The sequence below is a fragment of the Carettochelys insculpta genome, chromosome 6 (assembly GCF_033958435.1).
Source record: "Carettochelys insculpta isolate YL-2023 chromosome 6, ASM3395843v1, whole genome shotgun sequence".
In the NCBI taxonomy this organism is placed as follows: domain Eukaryota; kingdom Metazoa; phylum Chordata; order Testudines; family Carettochelyidae; genus Carettochelys; species Carettochelys insculpta.
Genome location: NC_134142.1, coordinates 115,464,223 through 115,485,569, shown reverse-complemented (window position 1 = coordinate 115,485,569; position 21,347 = coordinate 115,464,223). Strand labels below are relative to the sequence as shown.

The following is a 21,347-nucleotide window of genomic DNA, read 5'->3' as shown; positions in this document are numbered from 1 at the left end:
ACCTCAGTCCTATCGCTGGCTTTGCCACTATCTTGAAAGGTAAACTTGGCTGAGCCACTTTGACCAAATTGAGATAATGATACTCCTGAAAAGCACTCTGAGATCTACTAATGAAAAAGGAGTTTATCATCCTCTTTATCATAAACTGGTAGAGCTAGGATTAGAATCAGACGTTTGAGTCCCAACTCAATCTCTGCCACAGGTACACATCTTCTAAGTACTTGGCCAACATCCTTCCTGTCTTGGAGCCATTAAAAAAATTAGTCTCAACAGTGTGTGCATTGCTCAGCAAGTAACTGACTTAAGCTCACTTCATAACAGGTATTTAAATAAATTAGAGAGCATCCGCTCAAGAAGGCTGCAGTCATTTTTGGTGTAACATGTACGTAAACAGGGCCTGAGGCACTTAAATGAAGTAGCCAGATTTTTTTCAACTGATCAGTGCCCGGCATCTCCCTCGGCTCACAGTGGAAGCACAGTACTTGCAAAACTCTGGCCATTTTATTTAGGTGCTATATGGGAGCTGTGTGGTTTTGAAAATATGGCCCTAATTGTGGGTTATGAACATGACATCTGACACCATGTGTCAATTACTACTCTCTACAAAAAATTACATTGGATATAATAGGCTTTCAGGAACATTATTCATTATAACATGTTACGGGTGCTAATTTTACAGAACACCCATCACTAAAAGGATCTACAGAATCTGTGTGACTTTACCTAAACTAAAAAAAATCAGAATGCTTCCCTAAAAGTTTCAAGTTCAGGCCATCGCTAAAGATGCTTCAGATAATCATCCAAAGCTGACAATGTTTTAAAATAGCCCCATAATTTTGCCTTAACATAGTGACATTTGATTGTATGCATCTAGCTCTGCTTCCATGAGGACAACAGCTGGAAGGTAAGAGCATGGTAACATTTGCCAAGTTCTGCAAAAATTAACAACATTCAGGTTACAAATAACTTATTTCTTTATGAACCAGAGAGTTACCGAGGTAATAAAAAGGAGGCACTTTCAGGTAGCATGCACTGGTCCATGGTCCCCACAGTGATCCTTCAGCTGTCAATACCCATCATAAACATTTTATCAAATAAGAAGGGAATAAACAGCTACAGTGACTGACCCTAAGCTTATTTTACTTGTCCTTTCAGAGTAAGATTGATTCTCACCACCTCCTCCTCTTGGGTTTTGCCTCTTTAGCTCAAGGTGTTTCTTCATTATGAATAGTAACAGAGAGGGAGCCGTGCTAGTTTTTTCACTATCAAAACAAAAAGCTGTCAAGTAGCACTTTAAAGACTAGCAAAATCTCTTTCACGCTACATCTACACTTACGAAAATCTTTGAAATGGTCATGCTAATGACCAAACCAAAGAAGGCTTATGACACGCTGAAATGACTGATCAGTGCCTCATTAGCATGCCACTGGCCATGGCACTTCAAAAGTGCCATGTTTCACTTGCACGCCTCTTGTCTACATGGGGGTCCTTTTGGAAAGGATGCTGCAGACATTGAAATCCCCTTATTTCTATCAGCTGATAAGAATAAGGGGATTTCACTGTTTAAGAGTTCTTTCAAAAAGGACCCCTGTGAAGACAAGTCGTGCGCGAGCCAAACGCGGCACTTTTGAAGTGCTGCAGCCTATGTCATGCTAATGAGGTGCTGAATATTCATTTCAGAGCCTCCTGAGTATTCTTCAATTTGGCTGTTAGCATGGCCATTTCGAAGTCTTTCGTAAGTGTAGACATAGCCTGAAAGAGACATAGGTTTTCTCACTGATAAATGTTTTATGGAGTTTTGATTTTGTTGCTCCCTCGCCGGGGTGCAGGAATAATTTTTATAGTATGGGTACTGAGAGCTATTGAACCAAATTGTAAACCCTAACTATAATGGACACCACTTCAAATTAGGTGCTGCTGCAGCATCCCCACCCCACCACTCAATCCGTGAGGGGACCTTTCAAGGGTCTAGGGCAGGTTAGATTTAAATATGTATGCTGGGGTGGTGATAAGTGCACCTGTTGGTGCAGGTGGCTAGATTCGATAACCTCTCACGGTCCCTTCTAGCACTATGAGATACGAACGTAACTGATTAGGGTAAGGGTTAAACCTCTCTAGTCCAGCACCCTTGGGTCCTAATGAGTGCCAGATAAGAAAATATGCCGGACTACAAGAGATCAATATTATCTAACAGCACTACCAACACTTCCACTGCTTACTGGGCTCTTGGAAGACATTTAGGGTAAATAACAGCACTGAGAACCAGGACTAGTGACTGGAAATAAACTTTATGGGACCATGGGAAATGTGACCTGACCCATGATAAATGGTCACCCAGCTAACTAAAATCATGTCAGATTACAGATGTTGCTGGACGAAAGAATTCTGGATTAGAGAGGTTCAACCTGTACTACGAGAAGAGGGTGCTGTGGTCACAGCCAGCCCAAGACACCTTAAACCCTCAAATGCTGAGGCACAGCCAGAGAGGGACACGACTGGGGATGTCCTGGCCAAGTGCTCCCTTCTTGCACCAGACTTCAGTTGCTAGTCCAGACTGGACTGGGTAAGTATGAGACTTCCTCCCCTGCATGGGCCATTCTTGGGACCAGGTCAGGCCTTCTTCCAGAAATAATCCCTGGCTGCAAGAAGCACATGGCAGATGTCTTGGAGTCCAGTTCTGAAGGCAGTGTCACCAACAGCAGCAGCACAAAAGGGTGGCAATACTGCATCATCCCTCCAGTGACCTTGCACTCACCTCTCAGGATTCCCTTTTGTGTCAAGGCCTCCCTCACCCCCCAATGTTTACAACACCAAGAAATTTCAGATTTCAATATCTGAAACCAGGAAATTTAAAGATTTTTAAAATCCTTTGATCATGAAATTTACTAAAATTAATTGTGAATTTGGTAGGGCCCTAATTATAATTACCACAGATACCAAGATCATATCCTTGAATTTACACCCTAACCTGTTACATGAATAAGGGCAGGACTACACAGATAACAGTGAACCTCTGACCAAACCTCATTACAAGAGATACTGTGAATGCAAAACAAATAAAAATACCTTTAAGAAACATTTTTTAAAAAAAAAAATCACGATTCTTTTAGACAGATCACCAAAAAGTCACAGATGTGGCCTCTAAATCAACGTATGTTTGTGGCTATTCAACTCCTCACTATTGCACTTGTTCCAATTATGCACAATATATACTGAGAATTCAGAACTGTCACTTGAATATTGGCTTCTACTGCTGCTGTCTCTCTGGCATCTTCTGCAGTAAAAGGTAATGAGAGAAGCCAATGAAAGACCCCCAGCTACCTCCTTATTACTGTATTAGAAGAAAGAATGGACATCAGATACCCAAAGCACTTTACATGGATCAGAATCACTTCTTTGCAAAAGAGTAGTTGAGAGTTGGTTAATGTTCGCAATGTATTTTTAAAGTGGGGGAAAAAAAAAAAAAAACTTAAGAGTGCAATTCAGTCAGAACAAAGAGTGGTATCTGTTGTGGTTTGAAAACCACAAAAGAATTTTAAGGCAATCAAAATTCTCAATAATAAGGACAGTGTCCAATTTTAAACACAATAAACCAGTGATAGATTTAAGATTAGTATCCCACAGCAGAGCATTGTGGAGGATGGAGTTTCAGGGGGTGGGAGGGAGGACCTTAATATAAACAGCATCAATCAACAATACAGCTCTAGACAATGTGTTTAAAATCGGGGTTCCCCATCCTATGGGTCAGGGCCCAAGCATGGGTCACGATTACATTTCAAAAGAGTCCAAGTTTGGGAGAGAGGGAAGAGCTGATCAGCTCCCTGGCTACAGCTTTTACAGGAAATGGGGTCCCCCCAGACCCAGGCAGGGTTCCTGCAGGCCAGCTTCCAGCTGTGAGGGTCGGGGGCCCCCTTTCGGCCCCAGCCAGGGTTCCTGCAGCTGGTTCTGCAAGTCAGGGCTCTGCCCCAGCCAGCTTCCAGCCATGGAGGGTACACCCCTCAGCCCCAGCTGGCTTCCAGCAATAGGGGGGAATCTAAGTCTTCACGGCTGGCTCTACCAGCCAGGGCTCTGCCCCAGCCAGCTTCCAGCTGTGGGGATCCCTGTGCCTCCCCTAGCTTCCTCCAGCTTGTGAGTGACTCTTAGCCCCTGAGTGCAACTCCCCTAGCCCCCTGCAGCGCGAGTGTGATTCTCCTAGCCCGAGTGTGATTTCCCTAGCCCCCTGCAACCCCGAGTGAGTCCAAGCCCCTGAGTGACTCCCCTACCCAACTGTGGGATTTAAGCCGAGAGGGACAGTTTGGGGATGAGTGTCTTTCCACCACGACAACTCTGATTAACCACAGTAAATGTAGCGTTATTTTATTAATATATTTCCCCTTTTCTATGAAATAACTTATGAATATATAAACATGAGGGGGTACAATTTTATATTCTTGCCTCAAGTGCAAAATTAGCTAGTTACGGCTTTGCCTCTCCCCTCACTCCACATTTTTGAGTTGCTTTGGGTCACCAAGTCTTCCTGAATCTTCAAAACAGGTCCCCGTCTGGAAAAGGTTGGGAACCTCTGGTTCAAATAAAGTGGTAAGCCACACCAAAACAGCCAAAGCTGGGTTTGTAGTCTTTTAGGTTCACTGTGCTACACAGACAAGGTAAGCTTGTGCTTTAAAATAAGACACACTTGGTCCTTCCCATTTAGATTACAACCATTATTGTACATCAAGTTCAGATCCTATGAACTTTTCCTTTCGAGAAGGCAATGCCTGTGTCACCCACACTAAGACAAGTGGCACTTAGTCCTCCTGTAATGGCCACTCCAGAGATCAAGGTTTATGAGGACATACTGGTGGATTAGTGCAAGTAGCAAAGGCTTGTTTTTTTAGATCCAGAGATGATAGGTTCAGTTCCCTTTGCCAACAACCCGTCCCATCCAGGGGCATCATGTTATTTTAGCATGTGAATGCAATTTTTTTAAATGTTTTGAGCTGAGAACTTCCTTTAGTACAATAGAGGAAAAACGTCAAATGCAGAGAATTTAGCAATACATCTTCCATCATAGACAACTCAGCTTCAATTATAGCCTAAATTAGATTTCAATTTAGCTGTCCCAAAACAAAACACCAGTGCACTTACTAATCCGCTGCACTCCACTTACAGCTTGTGCCCAATTTTAAGGAAAGCAAAATAATCTCTTCACCAACTCATCAGTCTCCTTCGATACCATGTATGCACAAATGGGATCCAACAAGCAGGCTTTGAAGTTCATGTGCAAGAATGCCATATTATATATTAAACAGCTGCATATTATTAATATATTGTCTCAGTGCAGCAGAAAATCCTGTATTGATTACAAGAGTTTAAGGACTTGCACGAGTTCTTTGAAAGATTTATTTTAATCTTTACATGAAGACATACATATGGTCTGACATAGTCTGAAGGTGTTGGCCTAAAAACACAATTGCCACAGAGAAAAGAATTTAGAAACTCTCCCTGATCATCCCTTCCAGAATTGGAAAAAGGGTAGAAAGATCAAAAGAATATCTCCCTTTAGGCTATATCTCAAACCAATGCTGGTATCTCAAAGTATTTTTGTTGCTTGGGTTTTTTCCCCTCCAGTTTCAGTCCAAAGTTCTCTGTATTTCTAGCTCATTTTTTACCTTTTTTCGGAAGGTTATTCCTGGCTTATGAAAGCATGCTGGTATAGTCCAGGGTTGCACAAACCACGTGGCAGTCCCCCTTGAGGAGAAAGAGGTGGGGGCGTGAAATTTTGTAATAGGGTGCAGCATGATCAGGCTCATCCAGCTAATTAAAAATTTTGAAATATGTTACTGTTTTAATGTATTTATATTCCCATTTATATACCAATTAAGTTTTTACATTCTATAGACCTATTTTCTTACTTGTGCCAAAAGAGGTTTTGTTTTGTTTTTTTTCATATGACCATAACCAAAATTTCCATCAGTTTGGATTACACTAGACAGGTTGGGAGGGTGGAGGGGGAATAGTCCTGCTAATTGCAGGCATGAAAATTGGGGCCCGACATAAAAAGGTTTGCTCACCCCTGACATGATCTATAAAACAAGAGGAAACTAGAGAATATGCAAAACAACACTGGCTGCCCAAGAGAAGTACAGTGTGTTTTCTAGCACTTGGCAGCTTGGCTGACAGATCTTTGGTGAACTTTATTTATGTATGTGCTAGAATCTTCCAGAGCATTCAGGTATTTACCATGGCACGGAGCCTGCAAGCAAGTATGCACCTGTGCAATCTTACTCACGAGTACTACTGTTATCAGTCTACTCACATATGCAAAACTATATAAAGAGTTTGCAGAATTGGGGCCCAAATGACTAAAATTAGCACACGACCTTCACAGACTAGTTTCACGTATTAGAGCTCACCCAGGACTCTTTACTATACCCAAAAGGGTGGTACCCCCACATTTATTGAAAACAGATGTATGAACATTATTAAATAGCAGCTTGCTTGCACACTGCTTCCGACCAAGCTACCTGGCATTATGGAGACATAGTGTTTACATATCTCTTTAAGGATTTGTAATTTATGTTTAATTTTTTTGTTCTTCCATACAGGCACAAAAAGGAGTCATGTCCATTTGAAATTTTGTGTGAGTAGTCTTCCTCAAGAAATTCTCCTTTGGTCAGATGTTTACATGAGCCAATCAAGAAGTTCCATCGGCAGGTGTTGGGTTTTCAGAGGTTTTCCAAGTTCTTTTTCTTATTGTGTGAGCAAATTGCTAGTTTCTTGAAGAACAGCTTTGCATAGAGGTAGTAACTCTTGGAAAGGGAGTTATGTGAACAACATAATGGTTTGTTCTCGCACTTGGTGTCAGGTTAGAGTAAAGTGAGGCAGAATTGCACTCTGGAAATTGGATATAGAGCTTGGCTGAGATTCCTGAAAGTAGGGACTATCCTGTGCGTTGTCTGACCACTTCTTTCCCAGTACTTTTGTGAATACGTAAATAAATCAAACTTACAATACGCTCAAATTCCACATCACTGATCTCTCTTCCACAAGGAAACTGACTTGCTAGCCCCTAGCCAACTACCATAATTTATTAGAGAAACACTTGTGTTAGAACAGGACACTTCAAAAGAAGCAGCAACAGGACTTTCCAAAAAATGAAATAGATCTAAAAATATCATAAGTCTGGCCTATACTTAAAACACTGCTATAGCCTTGCAGTGTACACACACTACAGTGACTGGAGGCTCTCTGCCATTGCTGTAGGTAACACACCTCCCTGAGAGGCATTATGTAGATCAATGGAAGAATTCTACTATCAGTCTAGAGCTGTATACACAAAGAGTTAGGTCAGCTTAACTGTGTGTCTCAGGACTAAGGAGCGTGGATTTTTTTGCACACCTGAAAGACAAAGACAAAGTAAATTTTTAGGTATAGACAAGTCCCTCATTTTGACAGCAGAGACAAAGCTACATCTAAAAAACTTAACATTTCTTAGCAAACCATTCAACAACAGTCTTCAATTTTGCCAGAAATATGCTTTCGCTTAAAAAAGTGCTTAAATTTGACTCATAATGTACACAATGCATGAATAAAATCAAGACATCATGCACCTGGTATACTAGAATTAAGTCAAGCCTGCATTCTTTTAAGCTTATTAGGAATAGGGGAACATTTTGAGGAAGGAGGAGCCTATACAAGAAGGATGGGTTCCTACCTAACCCAAAATGGAAGCAGACTGCTGGCATGGAAAATTAAAGCAGTTATCTAAGAATTTTTAAACTAACAGCTGGCAGAAATCTGGCAGATGAGAAGGAGTATACTTTTTGGACAGAGATATCATGTAGAGCAGGGGCAGAAAACATAAGCCCTGGGGTGCTGGATCCAGCCCCCCAAACCTTTCCAACTCCAGTCTGCAGCAGGCCCAGAGGGCTGCAGAGAGAGCAGCGCTTCAAGTACTGCCCCCTTCCCTATTAGGAAATTCTCTCAGCTCCTATTGGCTGGAAACCAGCCAATGAGAGGTGAGAGATTGGGTTACACTGCCCAATTTCCTGTCCAATTCGGGAACAACCTGGGAAAAATCTCTCAGCTCCTACTGGTTAGGCACATAAAATTTACCAATGGGAACAGCGATTTTGCTGAGGGTAGGGACAGTGCAGCACCATTTCTCAGCTCCCACTGGCCAGTTGCTGGCCAACAGGAGCTGAGATTTGGTGGGGGTGGGAGCAGAAAACCCTCCCCCTGGCACAGAGAATCACACGTAACAGCCTTTGGGCTGGGGCTGCTGGCAGTCAGGGAAGCCTGCCTGAGCATTCTGCTATCCAGGAGGCTGCTTAGGTAAGCACCTCCCAACTAGAGTATGTTCCTGGCATCGCACCTCAAGTCTTTCCCAGACCCTGCACCTTCTTTTATACTGCTCCCACAGGCCAGAATTCTCTCCTGCATCCACACCCCCTCCTGCACCCTGAACCCCAACACACTACCCCAGGTCACAACTCCCTCCTTCGTCCAAACTACCTCTCAGACTTCCCACCGTCTCTTGCACCCCATTTCCCACCCTGAGCTCCCTTCCACACCCAATTTCTGTTCCAGTTCCTGCACTCACTCCATAAAAAAGTGTGGTCCTTGACCATTTACCAAAATCTTGGTGTGCCCCCTCCCATCAAAAATAACTCCCCACCCCTGCCATAGAAAATGCTATATTAATGAAGATTCTGTGTCTCCTAGTAAAGAGGAGAGGATGGAAGTAGACAAAGTACAGGTGGGAACTGAAGAGAGACAGTTAAATGAACAAGAGTCTCATTCAGGAACACCTCATGAAGGCAGAGAACTAAAAATTGATAAATTTTGCAAGTGCTTGTATACCACTTCTAGAAGTCTAAATAATAAGATGGGTAAACTTGAGTGCCTGGTATTAAATGAAGGTATTTATAATAAGCATCACAGAAACTTGGCAGAAATATGATAATCACTAGGACAAAAAATATACACTAATGACAGAGTAGGCTGTGCTGGTGGGAGAGGGTCACTGTATGTGAAGGCAAACTGTCAAATATAGTAAAAAAAAAAAAATTAAAATGAATCAGACTATCATAGAATCTGTATGGACAGAAATTCGTGCTTGAACAATAAGAACATATCCACAGGGTTGTATTACTAACTATCTGACCAGGACAGTGCTGGTGTTAGTAAAATGTTCCATAGAAACAGAAAGTTCAATAATAAATAGCGGATTTCATGTATCCTCATAATCATGGGTAAATGTCACCTCAGGACAGAATGATGGAATAAAGTTTCTAGTTACCATTAACAATCACTCTGTGGAGGAGCTGGTCCTGGAGCTATCCAGGTGAGAAGCAATTTCTGATCTAGTCCTACGTGGAGAACAGGATCTGGTTCAAGAGGTGAATATAGCTGAATTGTTTGGTAATAGTGACTATAATGTAATTACATTTTTAATATCCACGGGAAAAATACCAAAGAAGCCCACCATGGCAGCATTTACCTTCAGAAAGGAGAACAATACGACGAAGACTACTTACATGGAAACTGAAAGGGTAAAGTAAAATGCCTGCAAGCAGCATGGAAACTTCTGAAGAACACCATAATAGAGGCTGTAACTTAAAACATACCCCAAATTAAGAGATATAGGCAATTAACCAAAAACATACCACCACCACCAAGCAGAATTTTAAAAAAGTAAAAAAGGCACTCCTTAAATACTGGAAGTCAGAGCCTAGCAAAGAAAATAGAAAGGAGCAAAATGACTGCAAGTCAAGTATAAACAAGACAACCCATGAAAGAATTTGAAGAGCAACTAGCTAAGTGTATGAAAACTAACAGCCAAAAAATTAAGTACACAAGAAGCAGGAAGACTGCCAAATAGTCACTTTAAAGTTTTTAGTCAGTGGGGCCACTGGATGATCAAGGTGCGAAAGCAACCCTTAAGGAAGGCAAGGGCATTGTGGGGGAAACTAAATGAATTCTTTGCATCAATCTTCACTGCAAAGGACATGAGGGAGATTTCCACTCCTGACACTCTGTTTAGGTGACCAGTATTGACAGATGTCCCAGACTGAGGTGCCAACAGAATAGGCTTTGGAACAAATGGATAAATTGAACAGTAATAAGTCTCCAGGGCTAGATGGCATTCACCCAAGTTCTGAAGGGTCTCAAACATTCAGCTGCAGAAATACTAACCATGGTATGTAACCTATCACTTAAAACCAATCACAGATCAGTAAGCTGAATTTCAGTGCCAAGCAAATGGGTTAAAGCTACAGTAAAGAAAAATTACCAGACACGCCAATAAATATCATCTGTTCAGGAAGTGTCACCATGTCTTTGAAAGGAAATCATACCTCACCAATTTGTTAGAGTTCTTTGAGGGGGCTCAACCAATGAGAACATGTGTGAGCCAACAGATATAGAATACTGGCACTTTCAGAAAGCTTTCAACAAAGTCTCTCACTAAAGACTGTTAAGCAAACTAAGCTATCATGGGGTCAAAGGGAAGATCCTCTCATTGCTCAGTATACAGTTAAAAACGGGAAACAAAGAATAGAAATAAATGGCCAGTTTTCCAAATGGAGAGCGGTAAAACAGGAATATATACTGGATCCAGTGTTGTTCTACATTCAACTATCTGGAAAAAAGGTTGAACCAGTGAGATCAAAAAATCTGCAGACCATACCATATTAAGATATTTAAATCTAAAGCAGATTGCAAAGAGTTATAAAAGGGTCTCACACTGAGTGACTGGGCAACAAAATGGGAGATGAAATTCAATGTTTATAAATACAAAATGATGCACACTCAAAAACATAGTCCCAACTATATATACTAAATCTGCCGTCACTACTCAAAGGAGTCATTGTCGGTGTTTCTCTGAAAACATCTGTTTAATGTGCAGCGGCAGGCCAAAAAAACCTATGAACCATTAAAACAAAAAAGCCGTCCAGTAGCACTTTAAAGACTAACACAATAATGTACTAGGTGATGAGCTTTTGTGGGACCGACCCACTTCTTCAGAGAGTATACATACTAGCATGGCTCTCTCTCTGTTACTATTCAACACGAACCATTAAGAGTTAAGACAGAAAATATCACAATGGCACCATATAAAGCCATGGTATGCCCATACCTTGAATAATGCACACAGTTCTGGTCACTCCATGTCCAAAAAGGCATACTGAAGAGGGAAAAGGTTCAGAGAACAGAAACAGAAAAAAAAAACAAAAAAAAACCATGACTGTGGGGTACAGACCAGCTTTCATATAAGAGAGATTAAAAAGATTCAGCCTTAGTTTTCATCTTGGAAAAGAGAGAACTGGGCAATATGAGCAATAGATTTAAATTGAGAATGGTGTGGACAAAGTAAATAAATGTTACTTGCCCCAAGGGTCACCCAATTAAATTAAAAGACCACATGTTTAAAATAAATGGAAGGAAGTACTACCTCACAAAACACATAGTCAACCGGAGGAACTCACTGCCAGGGAATAGTGTGAAGTCCAAAGCTACAACTAGGGTCAAAGAATTGGATATGTTCATGGAGGATAGGTCCACCAACAGCTATTAGCCACAATGGTCAGGGATGCAACTGCATCCTCTGGATGTCCCATGCCTCCAAATGCCAAAACCTGGGAGTGGATAATAGGAGATGGCTCATTTGATAAGTGCCCCATTCTGTTCATTCCATCTGCAGCATCTGGTACTGGCCACTGTTGCAAGAGAGGACAATAGGCTAAAGGGACCACTGGTTTTAACCAATATGGCTGATCTTATGTTACTACAATGTGTGTTTCATCCGAGTATGAAATACAGGATATTGTCACTGTTATTGAAAACAATACCTGCATGGAAATTTGGTTTTGGTTAAGTTTTACTGAAGGGTTGGTGGTTATAAAATACACATCCTTTTATAATTAAACTTCACCAATGCATTTATGATTTAGTTAGTGTTGCTGGTTTGCACTGTGCCAATATATATAATTGGAGCAGGCTACTACAGTACTCACAAACATCTGCCAGAAATCAGACTGAATATTTAAACACGTTTAATATAAAACAAGCTTCATCTCAGCTGCCCCGAGTGGTAAAATGGTTGTACAAAGACCAAGATTCACCTAAACCAACGGCAACAACATCTAGGGCTCTTTAGCAGCTATAAACACATATATAATGTACATATGCAGATACTGTCTTTTACACTAAAAGCACTGACAATATAAACTGGCAGTGACAAACATATGTAAAGAAAAACACTTCTTTTGAATTTAACCTTTGATGGTAGTTTTGAAAGTAGCAATTTATCGCAATGCATGCAGGGTATCTCTGAGTTACAGTAAAGGAAGGAAAACCTGATACATTATTGCTGTACTCAGTTTTTGTTGATTTATTTAAATAGGGAACAATACACCTATGTCCTGTAGAGATTGTGTGTACACTATTGCAGAGGACTGCTTTCTAACTTCATGATAAATAATGAACAGTTTATTCCTCCTCTTCAAGGATCAGAAATGAAGACCAAATATATCGAAGTACCATAACTTCAATAGTAGTCCCACAGATTTCAGTGAAAGCTCCGTGCTCACCTGTATCAATCACTTTTTTTCCTCCCTTCCCAAAAAGTAATTTTTACCCAGGTTTCGAAGAAAACCTATCAAGTTTTCAAAAGGAAGGGCTCAGGCCATTAATACCTTATTCCGACCCTCTCCTATCCAGGTGAGTTTGGTAGGTTCCTTTCATTTCTTCATAGTAGGGGGAGAAGCTGAGCATATGACATGACACGCCATGCATAAGTGAAAAAAACTAAATTCATGGGTCTTCTTTTAGGCCAATAAGTCTTTTCAGGACCCTTTAAAAAAAGAAAAAAATGTGGACAAAGCCCAGAATTCTGCCTGCCTATTACAGACAGACCTTTGAATCAGTATTTAATGAAAAGCTCCACACCTGGTATCACTTTTTACAGCACGAATTCTAACACAATAATGAACTTTAAATGGAGAACAATCTAATCAATCCAGAGTTACTATTCATTGACAATGAGTTCAACATAGGTTAAGTCAAACTTCTGCTGTAAGGACATAACACTATTACCCAATTTTTTTTATATAGATACCATAACAGTACATGGCAAATTGCAATGGTTAGAAATCATAAAACAGAATCCCTACCTCAAGAAACTTAAGACAAATAGGCACGTTGGAGTTTAAGGCCTCTTCTCGTGCTCCAACAGCTGAGCATAACTTTTTGATATTTATATTTAAAAAATAAATTAGACACTAGGATTCACAACCATAATCATTACATTCCAAAGGCTTGTCCTTAAGATATCAACATTATGACTGATGCACAACCTTATGAGGATCACCTAGTCTAGAATTTCAGAAAGGATTCTAATAAATAAACACTTGCATAAAAGTTAAGAGTTCAGCTCAATAGCCATCCAGTCCTGAGATTTTTACCTCTAGTATCTGCCATACTGTGTCCCACTTTCAATTTGGAAACAGAACACAGTGGTGGTGACATTGATACCAATTAAGATGTCACAACGCTCAAGTTTGCATCTATCGTAGAAGCACTATTCCAGGCTGATTCAGGCACCACTGCACGGGTTTCTAGAGGCTATTCTTTAAAATAAAAGGATAAGAAAGGAAGGATAGTCACAACTCCCCTCTAATTTGTTTGCATCCCAAAACTGAGAGAAATCCTGGTTTCAACTGTTTATAGGATTTTCAGTCTGTATTCAAGGTATCTGCACCTCCACTAGCAGCATGTTCCTCCTGAAATTGGAAGCTTTACTTTAAAAAAGTACACTGCTCCACCTGGTTCTTTAGGATCTTCATATTGTCATGTATCCTGAGGCAGATTTAATAGATCCAGCATTTCTTATCCTATCCTTTTCAATTTTTGACAATTCGCTTACTTATAGTTCTGACTGTAAACTCACAGCAAAAAGAACTAGTTAGATAAAAGACTCAAACTAATGTTACCACACTGCCTTTTCACACAATAGCTTATTTGAGTTCTCTTCTTACATTTTAAGTGGTCAAGCACTGTTTCTAATTTCCTATACTCTGTGATGACCTCCAGGGTGTGCTACATTGATATTTATTCATTTTTTTCTTTAAGTTACTAGCCATACCAAGCAACCTCCCTAAAATTACAGTTTGAACAATTTTTCAGCTATGGGTAAACGTACCTCCAGGGTTACACAGCGGGTCTTTCTAAGGGTACATTAACTTATTGATCAATATTAGCTTAGTTTTTACAACAGAGTTGTTTATACTGCTTTATATACGATCCACAAAAATGTAAATACAATATTTATATTCCACTTTATTTTAGTACTACATGATAAAAACGAGAAGGTATGCAATTGTTCAGTAATAGCATGCTACGACACGTGTGTTTTTATGTCTGATTTTGTAAGCAAGTAGCTTAAGTGAAGTGAAACTTGGGGGTACACCTGATAAATCAGACTCCTGAAAGGGGTACAGTAGTCTGGAAAAGTTGAGAACCATTGTCCAAGAGTGTAGCATCACTAACATTTTCAGGTGCTGTAACTCAAGATCATTTAATCTTCATTGCTCCTCTGCATTGGTACAACCTACACAGGGGCATGAGCTAACACTGCCCATACTAATTTTGTATAATTAAAATAGATGTTTATGATAGAAAAGCATAATATTAAAGCTTGCATATAAACAGTAACTATTGAATAAAATGTACAGTCTCGGCTACACCTCAGACTATCTAGGATGCTGTTTCTCTGCAGACATTAAATTTGAACCTCAACCACACACAAAAGCTATGTCATTTTTCCCCCTCCCATACACACATGCTAAATTTCTGTCCAAATTTAAGTCTAGGATCCATTCTGTAAATAGTTTTGGGAGAGGTGAGGCTACAAGGGAGTGACAGCACTTGCTAGTGCCAGGCAGAATGCAGACATCCTTGCACACCTCACTGCAGACCTGCAGTACTCCTAACAGTCTGGGCCTCTAAGCAGTGAAAAATGGTGACACACCTATGAAGGATCACTACAGACAGCTAATTCATTCGCATCTATAATCTTTATTTAGGATTGGAATCCCAATGGAGAAAAGCTACAACACTATTTTACAGCTTTACTTAGTCCCACCCAAAGCTGGTTTAATCTGTATTTTATTTTGTCTAGCTTTCCTGCAACCCCATGATTGCTAAGCAGAGATTGCAAAAGGGGCCACCTACGCAGTGAGCAATGATCTCTGGCAGTCAGCCATTTCATGGCAGAATCCGAGCATCACATGACCAGCATGCAGTGAGTTCAACATTCCTATACTTCCTAGCCTGAGTTTTGTAAACCAGTAGAGCATAGCCACCATGCACAGCACTCATTTCAACTGCTGCCTTACCAGTCTGCCGATGCACATGCCACCAGCTCAGGGGCAAGACAGCAAGTTGATGGAGTGGTTTTCCTGCAGGTAAAGCACTTTTCTGAAAATGTTAAGACTTTGCACGATTTCACTTGCAAAACATCCATTCCATTCAGGCGCTACTGAAATGGTTTACCCCTTAGCATCTCTGCACTTTTTAAGGACTTGTGGATGTGTGACAATGCCTTCAAACTGTTGCAGGAACAGGCAAGATTATGCAACAGGGGAGGACCACTAACAACCTGATACGTGGTGAACACTAGCACACCTCAGTGCCAGAATAGTATGTAACTACTTTATTTTGCTGTTTCCATCAGGTAAAAAAAAAACACCTTCCATTCTGCTGGTGAATTTGTCTCTCTGCAGCACTCTCATTTCCTCCTTCAACCAAGAATCAGAGGCAAAAGTCCCTCAGAAGCCATGCAAGGTCAGCAAGTTCACTCCTATCTCCACAACACACAAGTCTGTGGTTGCCTGCCTGCCTGCCTGCCATCCACCAGTCATCTGAACAATAGCAGTTACTCATTGGTGGCTGGAACATAACTTGGTATGACTGAGGTATAGGATTTCTTTGAGAGGGTGAGCAACTGCGCTTAAGGTGAGTGTAATCAGCATGCTTATAAACATTCCTACTTCTTGTTTTGGCCTCAAAAGAGTCCGCATGTGGGACTGCTACTGAGGGAACATGGCATCTCCAGCCTGCACTGTGGCAAGCGGCTACAGCGTAGTATCAACTTTTCTGTGCTCCTGTCTTTCTCTTACTTGTGTTTTGGAGAGAGACAGTTTTGTTTATTTTGGTTTGTTTTCTGCCACACACTCAATGGAAAAAAGACAGGCTCTGCAGAAACTGATTCTCCCCACTCACTTCAGTGTTCCTGAAATGCAGTGAAATGACATTATTTTTATACTGAATTCTACACATCTATTTTTTCCCTCAATTCTTACAAACAGCTCAAATCTATTGTATGCTTTGACTGGTGCCAGATTTTCTTGGAGATGGAGGATTTGGGAGTTGCTTAATTCAGAAGAGAAAGAGAAAGTGTGTGGACTTGCAAAGAACTGTGTGTGGACAGAGTTGACAGGACTAAAATGAAACCATGCAAATTCATCATTGTTTCTATCCACACCGGCAATGCACCAGGATGCAAAGAACAGCCACAGGTGGAAGCACTGTCAAGGCAGCGTGAGCCAATGGAACAAACACTGGACTGGGATTCTGGAGACCTGAACAGTTTCCTCTGTCTGCTATTGACTTGGTGCATAACGTTGGACAAGTCACTTTGGTTCACTTGAGCTTGTTTTTTCTCTCTCTCTCACCTCTCCTTTGACTATCTTGTATGTTTAGATTGTGAGGTTCTTGGAGCAGAGACCTTACCCTTACTGTATGTCCACACAGTGCTAGCATGACGAGGTCCTGATCCAGAATGCACTAGACTTCAAGGAGTCTAACAACTTCAGTCACTTGCCAGCTCTTGTATAATTAGATTAAAAAAATTAAATAAATTTAAAAAAAAAAAATCACGATTTCACCACACATGCTTTTGTTTACCCAAGCAAAGCATGTGAGAATTCCTGTTTTGACTAAATTGGATTTCCATAGATTACTGTCTACCTGCATTAAAAAGAAAACCACACACATCGCATCCCAAGCAAGAGCTCTCAACTTGCCAGACAGGTTAATTGCAGGAATAGAAATTTACAACATTAAGGCGAAGTGGAAAAGTAAGATTCTTACTGATTATTTTCATTGGCACCTAAGCTAGGCTATTATAAGTGCAAATATGTATTTATTTTAATTTTGGCTCTGTATCTGGGTTGTCATTCCTTGCCACACTGTATCTAAGTCTAAACATATGTTCAGCAACAAAATACCTTGAGAAAGTAGAATCTGAAACTAGAGCTTATTTGAAACAAGAGATTAGATTCCTTTTTAGAGCCAAAAAATCCCTCACAAAGCAACTGCAAGCTACCATACAAAGTCAGTCTATTTACCCATGTGCTGGATCCAGGGCTATTGCCCTTGGCTGGTCAAGGTCTTGCCAGAAGAGGACTTTTCTAGATGTTCCATTGAGATTAGCTACTTCTATTCTGTTGGTTTCTGAGTCCGTCCAGTACAGCTTTTTCCCAATCCAATCACATGCCAGGCCATCCGGAGAAACCAGACCAGAAATAATGACGTTCTGCACTACATTCCCCGTTTGGTTCAAATATGTTTGCTTGATGGCTTCTTCACTCACATCTGTCCAGTAAATGATGCCTTCTGAGTACTGAAAGTCAACTGCAGCGGCATCTTCTAAGCCGCTGACCACTATGGTAGATTCTGGCTTCACTCCTCCAGCATCCACCAGTCTGACATCCCGACGATTGGCAAAAAGTAAAAGAGGCGAGGCTGTGAAATGAAAAGAAAACCGTATTAGTGTTACCTATGCATGCAGTTTTAAAGTTGTAAATATAAAGTAGAACATGTGTATCTCTTCCCTGGATGGTGGGAAACTACGAGAAGAAAGGCTGAAGATTCACATCAGGACTCAATATACACTTCCTGTAATACATATGACTTATTTCAATACATCAAAGTGAAAACCATAAAACTGGTCAATAAAGGAGAAGCAAAGGAATCCACCTCTATCTACCATTCGCGCCCCCCCCCCCGCCATAATAATTCTAGACAAGATTATGCCTATGCCTTCCTGCTCCTCACATATTATACACATCATGGGCTGAGTCATGTCCAAGCATGGCCTAGGTCAGAGGACTTAAAAGCAAGACGTTTATGTGGACAATATTAGTGTTTTCTAAAGAAGTAAGGCACCACTAGTACTTTAAACAGACTTTGGGCTATGCCCTCACAGCCTCCAACTCAACTGAATATGCTCCAAATCACATCGTGGATAACTGGATGCTCTGTCAGTAATGAAGCCGGGGTTTGATATATACTAAGGTCCATGGTCGTTTACAAGGTACATAACTGACTTGCATAGGTTCAGCGGTGCCACACTAAGATCTAGCACAAAACTCATCGCTTCCCTATAAGCTAAGTGCTTGGGCAGCCATCAAGAGAAATTTAGGTGCTGCCCAGCTGATTAGCAGAGTGCCCACAGCCACCAGCTTGGGTTTCTATAGTGGTGCACATCTGGACATGCCTTGGCACACAACAAAATTTATTCTGCACGTGTATAGAAAAAAATTAATAGGGAACACTGCTCACGACAAAAACAGTCAGCTTAAGGTATCAGGCACAACACCATTAATTTCTGCCACTTGCCCATGGCTGGAATCCACTGTCTACGCAATTCACAGTCATGAAACTCGCATTGTGGACCATGAAATCATGTCTCCCCTATAAATCTAGTCTCCTGCTGCCCAGCTCTGAAGGCAGCACCATCATGACCACCCACAGAAAAGTAAGGGAGGTATGTTATTGTCACCCTTACTTCTGTGCTGCCGATGGCAGCGCTGCCTTCAGAGCTGGATACCAAGGCTACAACTGCCTCTTTCCCACCACCCAGCATCAGGCAGTATAGCCATCAGTACTTGCGCAGGAGTAAGGGTGTCATAGGACTCCCTCACAGACTTGCAACTCCCTTATGGGTCCAGGCCCCGAGTTTGAAAAACTCCACGGAGAAATCATGTATTTGTTCGGGGTTTGTCACAGCATAAATAGCAAATTTTGCAGATGTGTAACATGTATATGAAACTGGCTATTTATGCAGTGACCAACTAACAAAAATGGTATGATTTCTCCACAACTTAAGTACACCCCAACTATAACAGAAGTATCTTCAACATAACCATCCAATTCTTGTTAAAAAAGCAAAGTCTTGTACTGTATAGGGACTGATAGGAAATGTGGGTTTTGCTGCTGGCTTTACCAGATCCTGTGTGACCCTGAGCAAGTCCCCTCTCCATAACTATCTCAATTTGCTAATGATTACGGAAGCCCACAGAGACACAGAAATTACTAGTACCAATTTACCTGATTCAAATTTGCTCACCTAAAACTCTACCCCCCTCTTTAACTGGCTTTGCGGTCCAGGATACCCTCTTCAAACCTCTTCTCAGGTTCACTCATCTGCTAGCATAAAAACTATTATTTCACAAAAGTATATTTGCCGCTCACAGCATTAGGACCAACATCTTCTTCCAGGAAAGGAGAAGACTCAGGAAATTTACAGGACACTGTCTGTCTTTCTCAATTACACCAGCCAGTTGGTGTTAGCAGCATGATTCTCTTCCCTTTCTATATCCCAGTAAATTACGGTATCATCTTCCCTTCTGGTGGAAATAAAAAGGGAAGGCCTGTCATCAGACTGGTTCCCGAAGTGGCAGCCCAGGGCAGCAATGCCAGCACAATGGACTGCCCCAAGAACATCATCACCAGTTGACAGGGATGCTCACATTTCAGAAATGGGCACCAGTTGCTATGAATAGCAAAATTCTCTCTGCTTCTGAGTCTGCCAATGGTACAGTAGATCTCTACTGTAATCTAATGCAGCAGAACTGTTTTAATTTACCAAACTATTTGTCACCTTCAGTCCTCCACTGTAATTCCACAAGCTCAAGCAACAGCTGCTAGACATCTATGATGATCAATTCCTGGCTCCCTGACAAGACGCTCATCATTCCAGCTGATGTTTCTGCCTCCTAAACACATTCACAGTTGAGATCCAAAAAACTTGCCACTCAATTCGGAAAATAACACTCAAAACAGACCAGCAAGGGCAGATGTGATACCTCATCTTCTGTGGCTCAAAGTCTATCCTATAAATACCTACAGCTTCCAATTCTTGGTACAGCACATAACATATGGCAAAGTTAGCTCTCGATATTGCCTTTCAGATTCAATTTCTTAGAAATAAGTTCATACTCTAGTTTACAAGTTCACAATGCTGCCAGCTTTGTGACATACTAATGCCTCTTTTGTGAACCCTGGCCTCCAACTACACTCAATCCTTTAATAGCCACTTTTGCGGCACAGTACATGCCATTGAAAATAGTAGACCATAAAGCACATGTGACAGCAGCATATGTATGTGCATGTAAGCAATGGAGCTCAGTTGAGAGGTTTTACAGCTAAACTTCTGCTGAACTCAATTCATGCCTAAGGATTCAGGCTATTTTTCCTTTTTACTCTGTATTGCCTATGTGAATATTTTTCCAAGTCTGGAAAAAAGCTGTTTTATTTTTCTTTTTAGAGGAAGTATACACTTCTGAAAATAATGAGGAAAATTTAAATCAGCTGGTTGCTTGATGAGACAGGTTAGCAAGGAGCAGGCAGCAGTTACTGTGTTTCACTGAAAACATATAATATCAGTCTTCAAAAGTATTTAAACTCGTTAGAAGTTTATACAGCTTGAGAAGAATTATTTGTTAGGAAATGAAATCCCAGTAATGTTTCCTCTCATGTCTAAGCTTACCAAATTCCACCTCCCCTTGCCTTTAGAACCCGAGTAATAAATACCCATGAAAGCTCAACAAGTTGGTCACTAAAAACAAAAGAAAATAATGCCTAAAATATAAAATATTTTTACTCCCTACAACTTACTGGGTCTTCAAAACCACATTTGTTTTAAATGGCACAGCATCAAGCCTTCCAAACAACACTGCCACAGGTTGGCAGCACAGGGGTCTACTAAGATTAAGTTCTTTTAATTTATCCAGGTCACTTTACGTAAGAAATGGTCATATCCAGCTTCCCTTTTACTGAGGCCATCAGAAAAGCAAATGCGCTGATTTAAAAAAAAGTACCTTCTATAAAAAAGTGAGTTGTGGGTGGAAGTAAATAGAAGAATGGTTTTTATTTGTATTTTTTCTCTATACCTAGGACAACTTTTTCTCTACACTGAGTAATTGTTAGAAATATAAACATGACACCCAAGCCCAATCATCAGCAGAAGAAATTTAACATAATTTTTAAATAAAGAACACGTACGAACAATGTTTAAT

At 40.8% G+C, this 21,347-nt stretch overlaps 1 protein-coding gene across 2 annotated transcripts in view; it reads right to left on the bottom strand.

The window, feature by feature from the left end:
* The window catches only part of LRP5 (LDL receptor related protein 5), a 236,755-nt gene that overhangs the window by 151,789 nt on the left and 63,619 nt on the right, over window positions 1–21,347 (bottom strand). For both annotated transcript variants that reach the window (XM_074997919.1, XM_074997920.1), the window contains exon 2: window positions 17,394–17,790. In XM_074997919.1, the coding sequence (XP_074854020.1) occupies window positions 17,394–17,790 (397 nt within the window). The remainder of the gene's footprint in view (window positions 1–17,393; window positions 17,791–21,347) is intronic.